Source organism: Sorex araneus, chromosome 2 (genome assembly GCF_027595985.1).
Source record: "Sorex araneus isolate mSorAra2 chromosome 2, mSorAra2.pri, whole genome shotgun sequence".
In the NCBI taxonomy this organism is placed as follows: Eukaryota; Metazoa; Chordata; class Mammalia; order Eulipotyphla; family Soricidae; genus Sorex; species Sorex araneus.
This window is the reverse complement of record NC_073303.1, coordinates 244,311,482-244,325,963: the sequence shown is the minus strand read 5'-3', so window position 1 is coordinate 244,325,963 and position 14,482 is coordinate 244,311,482. Positions and strand designations below refer to the sequence as shown.

Sequence of the window (14,482 nt, the reverse complement as noted above, 5' to 3'; positions counted from 1 at the left end):
TGGCCAAGAAGCTCCAGGAGAGCCTCCTAGCCCCCCGCCCCCCACCCACACCTGGAAGACGCCCCTCAAGTTAAATCAGTAAAATTAAATCAAAGTAAGAGTGAAATAAAAACAAAAGCAGGACTGGAGTAACAGCACAGCGGGGAAGGCACTTGCCTTGCACGTAGCTGACCTGGGTTCGATTCTCAGCATCCCATTGGGTTCCCCAACCCTGCTAGGGGTCATCCCAGGAGCCAGGAACAAGCCCTGAGCACTGCCAGGTATAGCCCAAAAACAAAAAACAAAGTTTCTTTAAAAAGCAATGGGGGGAGAGGGGGCTGGAGCAATAGCACAACGGGTAGAGCATTTGCCTTGCACGCAGCCGACCCAGGTTCGATTCCCAGCATCCCACAGGGTCCCCTGAGCACCGCCAGGGGTGATTCCTGCGTGGAGAGCCAGGAGTAACTCCTAAGCATTGCCGGGTGTGACCCCCCCCCACCAAAAAAAAAGCAGTGGGGAGGTGGGGGGAGGGCTGAGCAATAGGACTGCAGGGAAGGCATTTGCCTTGCACGTAGCCAACCCGGGTTCGATTCCCGGGTCCCATATGGTTCCCTCCGCCCCCCCAAGCACCATCAGGAGTAATTCCTCAGTGCAGAGCATGGAGTAAACCCTGAGCATCACCGAATGTGACCCCAAAATGCAAAAAAAAAAAAAAAAAAAAAAGGAATGGGATAAAATTAACGAAGGAAAAAGGGAAAGAAGCAACGGGGCTGGGAGTGCAGGAGCCCCTAGCCTGTACAGGCCTCAGTCCGCCCCGATCCCTAGCACCCCAAAGGCTCCCTCCTGAGCACAGAGCCACGAGTATCCCAAACACCAAAGAGCATAGCCGCAACCTGCCCTGCCCCCCCAAAAAAACTCACTGTAAAATTAAAAGCCGGCATTCACCCTTCAGTCGGACCGACCCCACTGCGGTATGAGGCAGCTGGACAAGCCACAGCACTCCCGCTGCGCCCCTCAACCACCGTGCGGTGAGGTCAAGAGCACGGGGGCCACCTGGGAAGCGAAGTACAGCGGCCCAGTGATCTGCCCCACGCCCATCTGACACAGGTGGCCCCCCAAGCCAAGCCGAGAGGTCAGTGCAGGCGGAGGCAGCCTGCTGCCAGGGCCACCATCTCAGGGGCCAGCAGACCAGAGGCCTGGCCCCCCAGCACAATGGCTAAGGGTGACACTCGTAGTCTGGGGAACAGGCACCGGCCTGGAGCATGTACTCCGAGCCCTGGCTTTGCCTTGCCTCTTAGGAACCCCATGAAGATGACAGTCCCTTCCAGGAGACAGGGCTCAGGGGGACCCTATCTACCTCTGCAATCGCCCCTACCTCTCCACATGAGGGGCCTCCCAAAGCCCCTCGGCATGCCCACCACACAGCAAAGGACCGGACAGATGAACGCTCACAGGCTGGGGCAGCGCCCGGCATGAGCCGAGCTCAGCTAAAGCCTCGTTCCCAGCAAGACCTGCTGCTGAGACAGCCTTGTTCCAGACGGAGCCCTGTTCCCGGGCGAGGCTGTCTGCAGGAGTAACTGCGGGGTGCAGTACTCGCATCCGTCTGGGAAATCAGACACGCTAATGACTGGGAAGGCAGACGCTACACTCGCGCCCTTCCGCAGAGAGCCCAGAGACCAGGGCAGTGCTCGCAAAGGCAGGCTGGGGAGAGCGGGGCCTGGCCCCAGCCCCCCACACAGGGCCTCACCCTGAGACCCAGCGATGACGAGAAGCATCTCCCCAATCAAGGATCCCACAAACCCACAAAGTCTGAGCTCTGGAAAGGCTCTCCACATGCACCCCCATCTCCTGGACAGCCCAAAGACCCCAGCTGAGGCTCTGGCCCAGGAGTTCCTACGTCTTCTGTTAAGTCCCATAGTCTCAGAGTGTTCCCACCAGATCCCCGCCCCAACCCCCCAACCCTAAAATCCAGCCTACCGCAGGCCCCCACGAACCCACCCCACTATCTGCCTATGCTGTCCCAAACCCTGCACAAGCCCCTTAGGCCCCCAAGCCCCGCCCATACAGGAGGCCACGCCTCCCCGCAAGCCACGCCCGTGTGTGGCCACGCCCACCGGGCCTGCCCCGCCAGGGGCTGCGCTTCGCTTGCTCACCGGATCGTCTCGATGATTTCGTGAGCAGCATCATGGTGTTTGTCCTGAAAGGCAAAGGACAGGGTTCAGAGGCGGCCGGCCAGCCCTGCGCCCACCAGGGATGATGGTCCCTGGAGAAGGGGCGCTGCACCCACACCCTTCCCAGCTCTTCCTTCTCCACCCACGGAGTTCCCAGTCACCACAGGGCGGGTGACAGATGGGCGGCCCACAATCAGGGGCTCTGCGGGGAGACCCTGATCTGGGGGACATGCCAGTCCGGGCAGGGCTGTTTCCCACCACAAGATCCCTCCCCGGCGGGCAGTGGGGGGTAAGGGCAGTGATGTCGTATCTATCCCCTCCCTCCCAACCCAGGCACACATTCCGGGGGCAGCTGGTCCCTTTACAAGGTCTCAGTGCCTAAAACCGGCAGAGCCACGCCCATGCCGCAGCACCACCCACCTACCAGGCAAAGCCCCGCCCATCCCACAAGGCCAACCCACCAGATAATGCCCCACCCATCCCACAAGGCCACACCCATCAAGCGATGCTATGCCCATCCAGCAAGGTCAGACCACACCCATCCAGCAGTAAGTACTATCCGGGCACACCAAGTGGGTATACACTTGTTTGGGAGTGCCCACCCCCAGAGGCACCCACACTTGACAGTGCCCATCCCCACCTGTGCCCACTAGGAATTCCCCGAGCCGGGCACCCACAGAGAGGGTTTTTAGCCCTGAAAGGTCACTGGGCCAGTTTCCCCGTTTTTTTCTGCCGGAAATTCTGTGCTGCTCTACCCTACCCAGAGCACTCAGGACACGTCTCTGCGGTCCCTGTGTCTCGGGATGAATCTCAGGGTCAGACCAGCCTTGCCCTGGGGCCTGGCCTCAGCAGCCCCAGACCCAGGGCATGGGGCCGGGTGGGGGCAGTGGTGCCCTCTGCCTAGCCCTCTGCACTGGGAAGATGCTGAGGTCCCCGGGCTGGAGCAGGAAACGACAGGATGTTCACTGAGGGGCCGGGGAAGCCTCAGCTCGGAGCCTCAGAAGCCAAGGCTGAGACCCTGGATCCGACCACACGGCCCAGAAGCTGCGGAGAACACAGTGGGCAGCACCTCTGCCTTGCACGTGGCAGAGCCAGTTCAAACCCCGGCACCCCACACAGCCCCCCCGAGCACTGCCAGGAGTGATTTCTGAGCACTGAACCCAGAGTAAGCCTGAGTACCGCTGGGTGTGCCCCCCCACGCCCTTCCCTGTGCAGGCCTCAAGGGGACGCTGTGGGTGGCCCAGCTCCAGCTCGGGGTTCCCCGCCTTCCTGAGGGAACCCATGGGGACGGCAGATCACAGGCAGCTCCTGCAGAGCACAGGCAGAGCTGACCCTGTAGCAGGAGGCGAGGCCGGCACCACCTGGAGGACTCCAGCCCAATCCGCCTTCTAGGTGACCCTTGTCCCCTGCAGCCCTCAGGGATGGGCCAGGGATCAAGCCCCTGCTGGCTGCTGGCGGGGGCGTGGTGGGGCCAGAGGGCAGCAGCAGGGGCCTCCCTCGGGCTCACACACCCAGCCCACCCCCCCCCACCCTGGCTCTCTGGCCAGCCGGGGACCAGGCCCTCAGCTTCCCAGCTGCCCCCACCAGGCAGCACCCCCTCTGTGCACCCAGATGACACAGGCCACTGCCCCTCTGAGCCCCCACGGGCCAGCAACGCCCCAGGCCCCCACCCCCACCCACTGGCCTGCCGGTGCCCCCGAAACAATGGTGTGCAACCTCAGGAGAAGTTGGAGTTGACAATATCAGGGGCCGCAGCGGGGCGCCTCCGTACAGGCCCCAAATTCGAGCCCAGTCCAAAGAATGAAAAAAAAATGTCACAAAGAAGTGACGGCACAAATACACCCAGAACAAGCCCCTGTCACACCTAGCACCAGCACCCGCCCAGGAAGCCCCGCACACAGGCATGCAGAACTGCTCTCCCGCTGGGGTCTCCCGCTATAGGAGCGACCTGTGCCCCCCAAACACACAGGGACACCCCGGCCCATCACAGAACAGGAACACGAGCTGCACCCCCCACGTGGGGAGCCCCCAATCCACCATCATCACGGAAGGGGGGGGCCTGTGCTGCGTATCTATGACAACGGAGCTCAGCAATCCGGGTGATGCGAGGACACAGCAGGCACCCGTGAGTCCACAACTCACTGCATCCCGGAACCCGCCCATGTGCCCCCCCTTAGGGGCAGGGGGCCAGCTGGTGTCAGGGCTGACCTTTGTTCCATCCCGGGGGAGCCGGCAGCTGAGTCAGCCACCCAGGTTCCTGGGTCCCCCATGCCCCCACATTTGGTGACTCGGCCCTGGGGGCTGTGACTCAGCCGTGGGGTGAGGGGGCTGGAGAGTACACCTGTCCTGTAAGGCAGCCTCGGGAAGCCCCTCAGCAAGCAGCTCAAAGTCAGGGCCCACGGCCCCCCCCCCCTGGAGGCCGGGCTGCACTGGGCTGCCGGAGACCCAGGGATCCCGAGAATGACGCAGCTGCAGAATCCATCAGGCTGCACTGGGGGCCCTCCCTGGGGGCTGTGCACACGAGAACAGAACACAGCGGCACCCCAAAGGCAGCACACGGGCAAGTGCGCACGCGCGCGCGCGCACACACACACACACACACACCTACAGCTGCTGCCAGTAATACAAACATACATACACACACAGCACCTACAGCTGTCTCCAGTCACACAAACATACACATGGACCTACAGCTGTCTCCAATCAAACACACCTACAGCTGTTTCCAGTAACACAAACACGTGCACAGAGCACATACAGCTGTCACCAGCCAGTCTCTCTCTCTCACACACACACACAGCACCTACAGCTGTCCCCAGTCACACACACACACACACACAGCACCTGCAGCTGTCTCCAGTCACACAAACACACCCCACCACCTACTGTTTAGTTTGGGGGCCACACCCAGCTTACTCCTGCTCTGCACTCAGTGATCATACCTGGTGGGACTAAGTGAACCCTGTGGGGTACAGGCTATCAACCCAGGGTCGGCGGTGTGCAAGGCACAAGCGCACACACGCATACACACACACACACACACACACACACACACACACACACACACACACACACACACACACACACACACACAGCTCTAGCCCTAACCATGACTCCGGTGTGGCAGAGGCCCGGGTCCTCAGGGATCCTCAGAAGCCCCAGAGCAGACCCCCAGGCAACGGCAGGGGCAGCAGCAGCCCCCCACTGCCCCCGGAAGGGCATGGTCCACAGCAGGACTCTAGGGAAAGGAAGTGGGGGCTAGGCTCTGGGGACTGGAGGTGGTGGGACTTCCTCTGCATGTGCTGGGGCTGGGTGGGGGTGTCAGACCTGCTGGGGTCAGGTGTAGCCCGGAAGAGCTGTACACACAAATGGGGGCTGTGCCTCGCACGGAGGGGCACTCCCGGAGCAAAAGTCCGTCGAGGAGCCCCAAGGCCCAGGGGCAGGAGAGAAAGGCGCGAAGAGGGGCCGAAGCCGAAGCCAGTCAGAGAGAGAAGGGGCCACCCCAGCACTGCTGCAGAGACCCACCAAACCAAAGTAAGTTCACTCAAGAAGAGAGCTGGAGAGTAAACAGCGGGGCAGGCGCTTGCCTTGCACCCGGCCGGCCCAGATTCAATCTCCAGCATCCCATAGGGTCCCCCAACCCCAATAAGTGATCCCTGGGTGCAGAGCCAGGAATAACCCCTGAGCATCACTAGTTGCGGCCGCCCCCCCTCAAAGAAACAAAAGAAGTGGTGTGCTGGAGAGACAGTAGAATGGGCACACAGGTTTGATCCCCAGCACCCTATATGGTTCCTCTGAGCCCACCAGGAGTGATTCCTGAGTGCAGAGCCAGGACTAACCCTTGAGCATTGCCAAGTGCGCCTCACCACCCAAAACAAAATAAAAAGATCTAAAGAAACAGTAAGGATGACAAGTGCTTGCCTGGTACCCCACCAACCTGGGCTCCACCCCCAGCACAGCACAGGGTCCCCCCAGCACTGGCAGATGTAGTCCAGAACCCCGAAGGGAGGACTCCCACAGGACAGGAGCAACCAGCACAGGAGCCCGAAGCCCTGGAAAGAACTGGGGGTCCCTGGAGAGACAGGGAGGGCCGGAAGGAATAGAGCACCCAGGGAGAAGGGGGGCCATGGAGACATGGGGGCTACAGAGAAATGGGAACAATCAGGTCCCATTCCAAGTGTAGTGACCCCCCCACTACCGGCAGCTCCTGTGGGGGAGGGGGAGGGAAGGGGAGAGAATGAGGAGGGGGTTTCCGTCACCCCTTCCCCTCTCCGTAGCCCACACAGATGAGCAGGAATGTGGCCGTGTCCTGACCCACATCCCTCCCTCACGGGGGAAACGGGACAAACACCTACACACGTACACACACAGTCACACACGCACACAGTCACACCGCCCCGCTCCCCTCCCCCCCGGGCTCCCAGCGAGTCACCGCATGATTCAGAGAAAAAGGTCAGAGCGCTGGTGGGGACGAGGGGGATGCCCGAGACCGGACCCCGCGGCCCCACGCAGATGCCAGGCTGCCCACACAGACAAGGGGGTGAGCTGTGGGAGACAGGGCATCCTCTGAGTCAGGGATGCTGGCTCAGCACCGCCCACCTCTGCCACTCCCCCAGCGGCCTGGGGAGGGGGGGGGGCTCCCAGGGACAGGCGCCCCACCCCGGCTGAACTGACCACAGAGCAGCAGAGCCCCCGGTGCCCTGCTGCCAACACCCCCCAAAACTCTGCCCCTTCCGGTGAGTCGTCGGCCCACTGTTCCCAAACGCCCCAGCGGGCGGGCGGCTGGTCGCCGTGGGAACGGGGACATGAGCTGGTTGAGGCGGCTGGCTGGCCCTGGTCCTTCCTGGCCTCGCCCAGGGCCCAGCTGGCAGCCCCACCCTCCCTGACCTCAGCTGACCCCGGGGCCTGCGGGTTCAGCCGGTCCCCTCCTGTCCCTCTGTGGGCAGTTCCGGAGGGCCTGGGGCTGGCCGGAAGGTGCCCAGCTTGCGGCTGAGTACAAGCACCCGAGGCCAGACGGCATGCATTGCCCTTCCCTGGCTCTGCGTAAAGGACCCGGAGAAAAAGTCGGGGGCACAGAACAGAGCCCACGGCAGACAGGCAGGACCCCTGGAAGCCAGCCCCCCACTGAGGAACTGCTCCATCCTAGGGCTGCAAGAACTAGCAATCCCAGCCAGGCTCTGGACCTGCCCACCCCCCCCCCTCAGGCACCCACCCAGCCCTGGGGCAGCAGTGGAGGCCCCTCCCCACCCCAGGTCTTCCCAGGAGAAAAGTCACCTTCAGGACCAAAAGCTGCAGGGCCAGAGGTCAGGAAGATGGGACAGCGGGGAAGGCGTTCGCCTTGCAAGCACAGTGGACCTGGGTCCGATCCCCACATCCCAAGCGCGCCGAGAACCCCACAGAAGGGATCCCTGAGCAAAGACTCAGGAGTCAGCCATGAACATCGCCAGGTGTGGCCCCAAACCATAAATAAAAACAAAACCTGCAGGGCCTGTGGGAGAAGGGAGGGCTCCTAATCCCCCACCAGGGGGAGGGGAGCAGGACTCATCCCTCAGGTCCTGCCCTGAAGGTAAATGCAATGTCACACAGAGATGGGGACCCTCTGGGTGCCCAAGGGAGGCAGAGATTGGGGGGAGAAGCACAAGGGAATCTCACCACCTGGAGCAGGTGGAAACTCCATTGGAATGAAAATGAGGGCCTGGCCCAAAACACAGCAGGAGGGCGCTGGCCTGGCAGGCATCGGACCTGGATTTACCCCTGCCACCCCAGAGAGCCACCCAAGCACCACCGAGAGTGACCCCTGGGTGCAGCGGCAGGAGTCAGCCCTCACCTCTGACAACAACACTCCTGTGAATGAAAGAGGCCTCTGCGACTCTTTTGGCTGGAGGGGGTGGGGCCTCAGCAGGGCACCCCCCCATGCACGTAGGAGCCGCAGAGTCCCACGTGCTCAATTCCATCACAGCGGCACTGCCAGTGTGACCTCCACAAGCAGCAAACCTCGAGTAAGGCGAGGAGGGGGCAGTTATCAACTCAAGCCCTACCGGCAGGTCGCCCGGATGCCAGCCCCAGCTGCAAGCCAGGAGTCAACCCAGGGCACCTCCAAAAGCGACCCCCAAACAAACCAAACTTTCCAAAGTGCAGGCCAGACCTCTTGAACAGTTCGGAGTGGCCGCAACCAGCATTTTTTCACACGCGCGGGGCCAAACAAGCCCTGGGCGGGGATTGCGTCCGGCCTCGGTATCCGCGCCCTGCCCAAGGCTCAGGCCGCCGCCCGGACGCCCTGGCCCCGAGCTGCCCAACCGGAAAAGCCAGGGCCCGGGGCCTCAGGTCGCCTCCGGAGGCTCCGGATGAGCAGAAATAGGAAAGCGTCGGGCGGAGGCGAGTGCGCGCAGGCGCGCACGCGCGCGCGCGCGGCGGGAAACCTGGGGGGCCCGAGGAGAGGTGAGGGGCCCGGCGATTGCTGAGAACCGGGGCGCTCCCCGGCGCTCTCCCGCTCCAGACCCCGCCCCCGGGCGCGACGTTTCCAAAAACTGACACCGGCCCCAGCGCGCGGGGCGGGGCGGGGCGCGCGGGCTTCCCAGCCGGTTCCCCCGCGAGCCGCGCGCGCCAAAGGGCGCCCCAAAGACACCGGCCGCGCTCTCCGACCGCGCCGGGCCTGGCGCGGGCGCAGGGACACCGGACAGCCCGTGCCCCTACGCCAGGGTGGACACCGGGTCCGGGGTGGGGGCGGACGCGGCGCCCCGGAGTGCGGAAACCGTCCCTTGTAAATTTCCACTAGGCTGTCATTTCCCCAACGGTCACTCCAGAGCCGGGACCCACCACGGCCGGCACCCCCGGCAGAGCCGGAGGGAGAAAGGAAAAGGGCAAGCACGGGGCAGACGCCTACTAGCCAGGACCCCCGCCCACAACGCTCCAGATTAGGAGACCACGACCCAGGGGGATTCGGGCGGCGTGACCCTCCAAAGAGTAGGAGACAGACGCCCACCACCCGGGGGAGTCAGCGCACCCCTTCCAGTGAAGGCAGACACCCCGTTGCTCCGGGGTCCGGCCGGCGCGACTCCTGGAGCTCAGAAGTGGGGAGGCGAGGGGAGTGGGTCCATCACCCCTCCCACCCTCCCAGGGCCGGGGAAGAAGGGCGCAGCCGGTGAGAACGCGGGGGTCCCCTTGACAGCGCGAACGTCCCCAACATCCCGGGAAGTGCCAAAAGCGGGAGGCGCCTGCTCCGGGCCGGTGCGGGGGACAGTGAGGGTCCCAAGGGTTGGGGGACTGGAGAGGGAGGGTGTCCCGGGGTGGGGGGCAACGGCAGAGCCGGCTCGGGGCGTCCCCGGAGCGGCGCGCACGAGGAGGCTGCAAACGGCCGGCGCCGGAGAGCCTCGGGGCGGGAGGGGGGGGTAAGGCGGAGGGGGAAGCCCGGGCGGGGGTCCCGGAGCGGGGACCCGAGGGACACTCACGTAGACCGGCAGCGGCCACGGGTAGACGGCGGGCTCAGCCCCCACGGGCGACTTGAGCCTCAGCTCCAGCTTCTCCCCCATGTCGGCGCGCGCGGCCGCCGCACCATGCTAGTCGGGCGGGTGGGGGAGGGGCCGCGGGAGGGGGTGCGGGAGGGGCGGGGCGAGCGCGGCGGGGGGCGGGCCGAGCGCAGGGTGGGGGCGGAGGTCGGGCCCCGCGCCGGGGGCGGGGGGGGCCGCGACGCCGCCGCCGCCGCGCCGCCGCGCCGCGGTCCGTCCGTCCGCCCGCGCGTCCGGGGGCGCCCCGGGGCTCCCTCTTTGTGCTCACAGGCCCGGGGCCGCCAGCGCCGCCGCCATCTTGGGCCGGCGGGGACGCGAGCACAATGCGCCGGGGCCGGGCGCGACCACTCGGCGCGCGCGAGTGGGGGGGAACCCGGTGCCGGGCCGCGGCGCGCGCAGACCCGCGCCCCCGCGCGCGCCCCCGCGGCCGGCCCGGAAGGTGGACTCGCCCGCGCGCCCGCGTGACGTCAGCGCGCACGCTCGCGCACCCGCGCCCGCCCGCGCGCCCGCGCGTCCTCGGCTGCCCTTCTGCGGGCCTCCGCCGCCGCGGGGAACCCGGCGGGGCGTTCGAATCCCGCCGTCGGAGGACCGCGAGCTGGCAGGACCGACGAGGGCGGCCTGGGCAGGACGCACGCTGCCCGGACAGGCCACCGGACGGCCCGTGATGTGCGACTTTGCTGTGTGTTTTGTGCATGTTGGGGTTGGGGGTTGAGGGTTGGGGGGCCATGCCCGGGGGTGCTCAGGACTGACTTCTGGCTCTGCTGCGCTCAGAATCATTCCTGGCGGTGCTCGGAAGACCCCGTGGGATTCCACGGGTCGGACCCGGGTGGGCTGCGAGCAAGGCAGGCGCCCTCCCCGCTGGGGAATGGCTCCTGTATTGTATGCATGTCAGTATTTCCTTCTGCGTGTGCAAATGTAGGTAAGGAAGCATGCAGGTAGATAGGGAAGAAATCCCGTGGCAGTAGAATTCCTGGGAAGTAATAAAACCAACTAGCCCTAAGGCTGTCAGGACCCACCTTGTGAACTAAGAACTGATTAGACCTTTGCCTGGAGGCGCTGGTAAGGCACTGCCCCTTGCAGCTTTGATCCCCTGCATGTCATGGGGTGCCCTGAGCACCGCGTTGGTAATTCTGAGTGCAGAGCCAAGAGTAACCCCTCAGCATCTCAGGGTGTGACCAAAAAAAGACGTTTGCCCGGTGCCTGCACAGACCAGAGAAGGCTAGACCACCCCTCTCCAAAGGAAGCTCTTACAGTCCACAGGCATGAGTAATATGTTAATATATATGCTGCATATATTGTATACTTTGGGTGACCTACATGTCTATATTCTGTCCATGTGCACGCATGTTTATACATGCAAATGTAATTGGTGTGTGTAGATAATGTGTATATTTTATATGATGTACATTTAGAGATGGGCTGGAGCGATAGCACAGCAGGTAGGGTGTTTGCCTTGCACGTGGCCGACCTGGGTTCAATCCCTCCATCCCTCTCAGAGAGCCCGGCAAGCTACTGAGAGTATCCCTGCCCGCACGGCAGAGCCTGGCAAGCTGCCCGTGGCGTGCTCCATATGCCAAAAAACAGTAACAAGTCTCAAAATGGAGACGTTACTGGTGCCCGCTCAAGCAATTTGATGAACAACAGGATGACAGTACAGTACAGTACAGTCCATTTAGAGATGCCTCCTGTATATGCCTCTGCATTATGTGTGTGTGCAAAAGTCCTGTATATATATATATATATAAAGTTTTCATAGTAGTACTTGTATGTCTACATCCTTCTAGGTCCCTGTTTGTTGTTGTTTTGGGGTGACACCCGTTGGTGCTCTGGGGACAACGGCTGGGATTGAAACCCTGTGCCAGGCAAGCTCCCTACGCCCTGACCCTGGGTCCCAATTCTGGCCTTGGCTGTGTTGAATTCTAATTCTACTTGCTGCGTGATTTCCTTGTCTTCTGTCCAGAGAACTGGAGAGGGTCGCCAGGGAGTGTCCCACACTCAGAGTGAGTGCCTGCCTCTCTCGGCTACCACGCAGATAGCCTCAGTCCCATCCCCAGCACCTCATGATCCCCCATAGTTCCCGAGGACCACCGGTGCGAACCGAAAGGGAAACGGGGGGGAAGTACCAGTGAAATGTCACGAAACAGGCTAGAACACGGGCTTTGCATGTCGGGGCCTCGGTTTTATGCACAGCCCTCATGATGTCCTGAGCCCTGAGCATGACTGAGAGCTCCGCCCTCTCTGGGCTGCAGAGAGAACACACCAGCAAGGTGCTTACTTTGCACACAGCTGCTCCATGTTTGATTCCCCAGCACCCCCCTGAGCGCTACCAGGAGTGATTCCTTAGTACAAGCCAGCTATGCTTCGTAAACCCTGAGCATTGCTGGGTGTGGCCCCAAAACAAAAAAAATATAAAGGTAGAGGGGCAAGAGCGATAGCTCGGCAGGTAGGGTGTTTGCCTTGCACGTTGCCAACCCAGATTGGCTAGCTGGCATCCCATCTGGTCCCCAAGCCTGCCAGGAATAATTTCTGAATGCAGAGGCAGGAGTAACCCCTGAGCAGTGGGGGATATGGTACCCAAAAGAAGGGAGTAAGAGACTGGAGTAGAGTACAGTGCAGAAGGTGTTTGACTTGCACGCAGCCAACCCAGGTTCAATCCCCAGCATCCCACATGGTCCTCCGAGCACCACCAGGAGGGATCCCTGAGTATATATCGGAGTCAGCCCTGAGCATCAGTTTATGACCCAAAAAGCAAAAAAAAAAAGGGGCAGGGTCGGGGGGAAACGTCAACCTCCACATTAAGCAGTTATGGTCCAAAACAAACTAGCTTACCCGAAGCAAATTAGGTTTGGCCATTGATCCTGTTGTTCTTTGAACCAAAGTTGGGTTCAGGGGGGTGGGGGTGAGGGGGTGGCTGGAGCGATAGCACAGCGGGTAGGGTGTTTGCCTTGCACACAGCTGACCCAGGTTCGATTCCCAGCATCCCATAAGGTCCCCCGAGCACCTCCAGGGGTAATACCTGAGTGCAGAGCCAGGAGTGACCCCTCTGCGTTGCCGGGTGTGACCCAAAAAGCAAAAAAAAAAAAAGGCTTCAGCCTGCAGGAAACAGCCTCTATGTCAAGTGTCTCAGGAAATGCTCAAGCATGTGACCCTTGGTCTCTGTGTCCTCCTCACTCCCGCCATACCCCTCCCTTGTCCATCCACCCGCACACCCCATTGTCCATCTGCCCATCACCCATCCATCTACCTGTCATACATTTGCATCATTCATTCGCCCATCATCCAATACCTCATCATTCATCCCACATCCCCCTGCCTGCCCACATCCATCTGTGGGGGCCCTGCTTGGGGTAATAGCTCTCAAGCAGAGACATGTTGCGTGAATATTCGTGTGTGTTGTGTGAATATTCCTGCAATCGGAAGTGCTGAGACAAGGAAAGCAGAAGAAAAGTGATCTTGGAGGGCCTAGATTCTCTCTGACTCTTACACAAAGGTAGAGAGCCCCGTGATCTCCTTTTATTGATCATGGTACCTCTAAAGGGCTCAATACAGTGACGTCACCAAAGGCATCCAAAGAAGTTACAGGAAGAACACTGAGGCAGTAGAATATGCATTATTTCCTTGCAGCTGCAGGCCAGTATTCTTGGCCTCCGGAAAGAAGACACAAAACCAAAACTGAAACCTTTCTTGGGCTAAAAGCACTTGGATTTACATCCCAAAGACAAAACTGGGCCCCTCCCCCCTCCCCCCCACCTGAAATCTACATCCCAAAGACTAGGCTGGGCCCAGTCTACAATTTACAATATCAAAGGTCAGGCCTGGCTAACACCATCTGCATGTCAAATACCAGCCTGGCTTCTGTGAGAGAAGGAAAACAACTCTTTTCAATACACTGAAATTTTCTGAAGGTAGCTTGAAGGGGGAAAATGTTCCTGTCTATAGTACAGTTTACCGTGGGCTCGCCCTGATAGCTGAGTCCATCCCCAACAGAGACGTTGCAAGAATTGGGAAAAGCATTAGAGGGCCAGGGCATAGTACAGCCGGGAGGGCGTTTGCTTTGCACGCTGCCAACCCAGGTTCAATTCCCAGCATCCCATAGGGTCCCCCAAGCCCTGCCCCTAGTGGTCCCTCAGTGCAGAGCCCAGAGTAACCTCTGAGCATCGCTGGTGTGACCCCCCCCCCAAAAAAAAGAAAAAGTTCTGTGCCCTGCAGCTTCTATTTTGCTTTTTGGGTCACACTCCTGGCTCTGCACCCAGAAATTACTCCCGGTGCTCAGGGGACCAGTGGGATGCTGGGAATTGAACCTGGGTGGGCCGCGTGCAAGGCAAACGCCCTACCCACTGTGCTGTCGCTCCAGCCCCTTGCTTCATTTTCTTGGCGGTTCATCCCCTAACATGCCCGGTGCTCTCTCTGGCTCCCCTCAGGAGTGATCCCAGGCAGTGCTCAGGGAGTGTATGTGGTGCTGGGGCTTGACCAGGACTGGCCCCACGCAAGACAAGTACTTCAAGTTCTGTGCTATCTCATCCACCCCAGGCTCATCATGAAAGTGTCCTTCCTCCCAGCTCTCGTCCCTAGACTCAAGTCTCACGACTGTCACACAAGCGTTTTCCCATCTTGGGCCACCCCAGTGGTTCTCCAGGGCTCTTTCCTCCTGGCTCTGTGCCTGGCCGTTATTTCGGGTGGTGCTGTGGGGGAACCAGATGGTTCTGGGGGCTGAATAGGTAAAGTGGGGTTCCTATAGGGAAAGCTTGCACAGATTATTAAGCTATCTCTGGCATTTACACACACACACATATATGTGTGTGTATATATCTATATCACTATCACTGT

General features: G+C 61.2%; 1 protein-coding gene across 4 annotated transcripts in view; it reads right to left on the bottom strand.

The window, feature by feature from the left end:
- Positions 1-9,729, bottom strand: part of DOT1L (DOT1 like histone lysine methyltransferase) — a 32,173-nt gene extending 22,444 nt beyond the window's left edge. For 3 of the 4 annotated variants that reach the window (XM_055126587.1, XM_055126590.1, XM_055126588.1), the window contains exons 1-2: positions 9,599-9,729; positions 2,133-2,176 (exon numbers count right to left, since the gene is read on the bottom strand). In XM_055126587.1, coding sequence (XP_054982562.1) covers positions 2,133-2,176; positions 9,599-9,679 — 125 coding nt within the window. In that variant the 5' untranslated portion in view covers positions 9,680-9,729. The remainder of the gene's footprint in view (positions 1-2,132; positions 2,177-9,598) is intronic. The other variant, XM_055126589.1, reaches the window with a different exon arrangement.
- Positions 9,730-14,482: the final 4,753 nt, after the last annotated feature.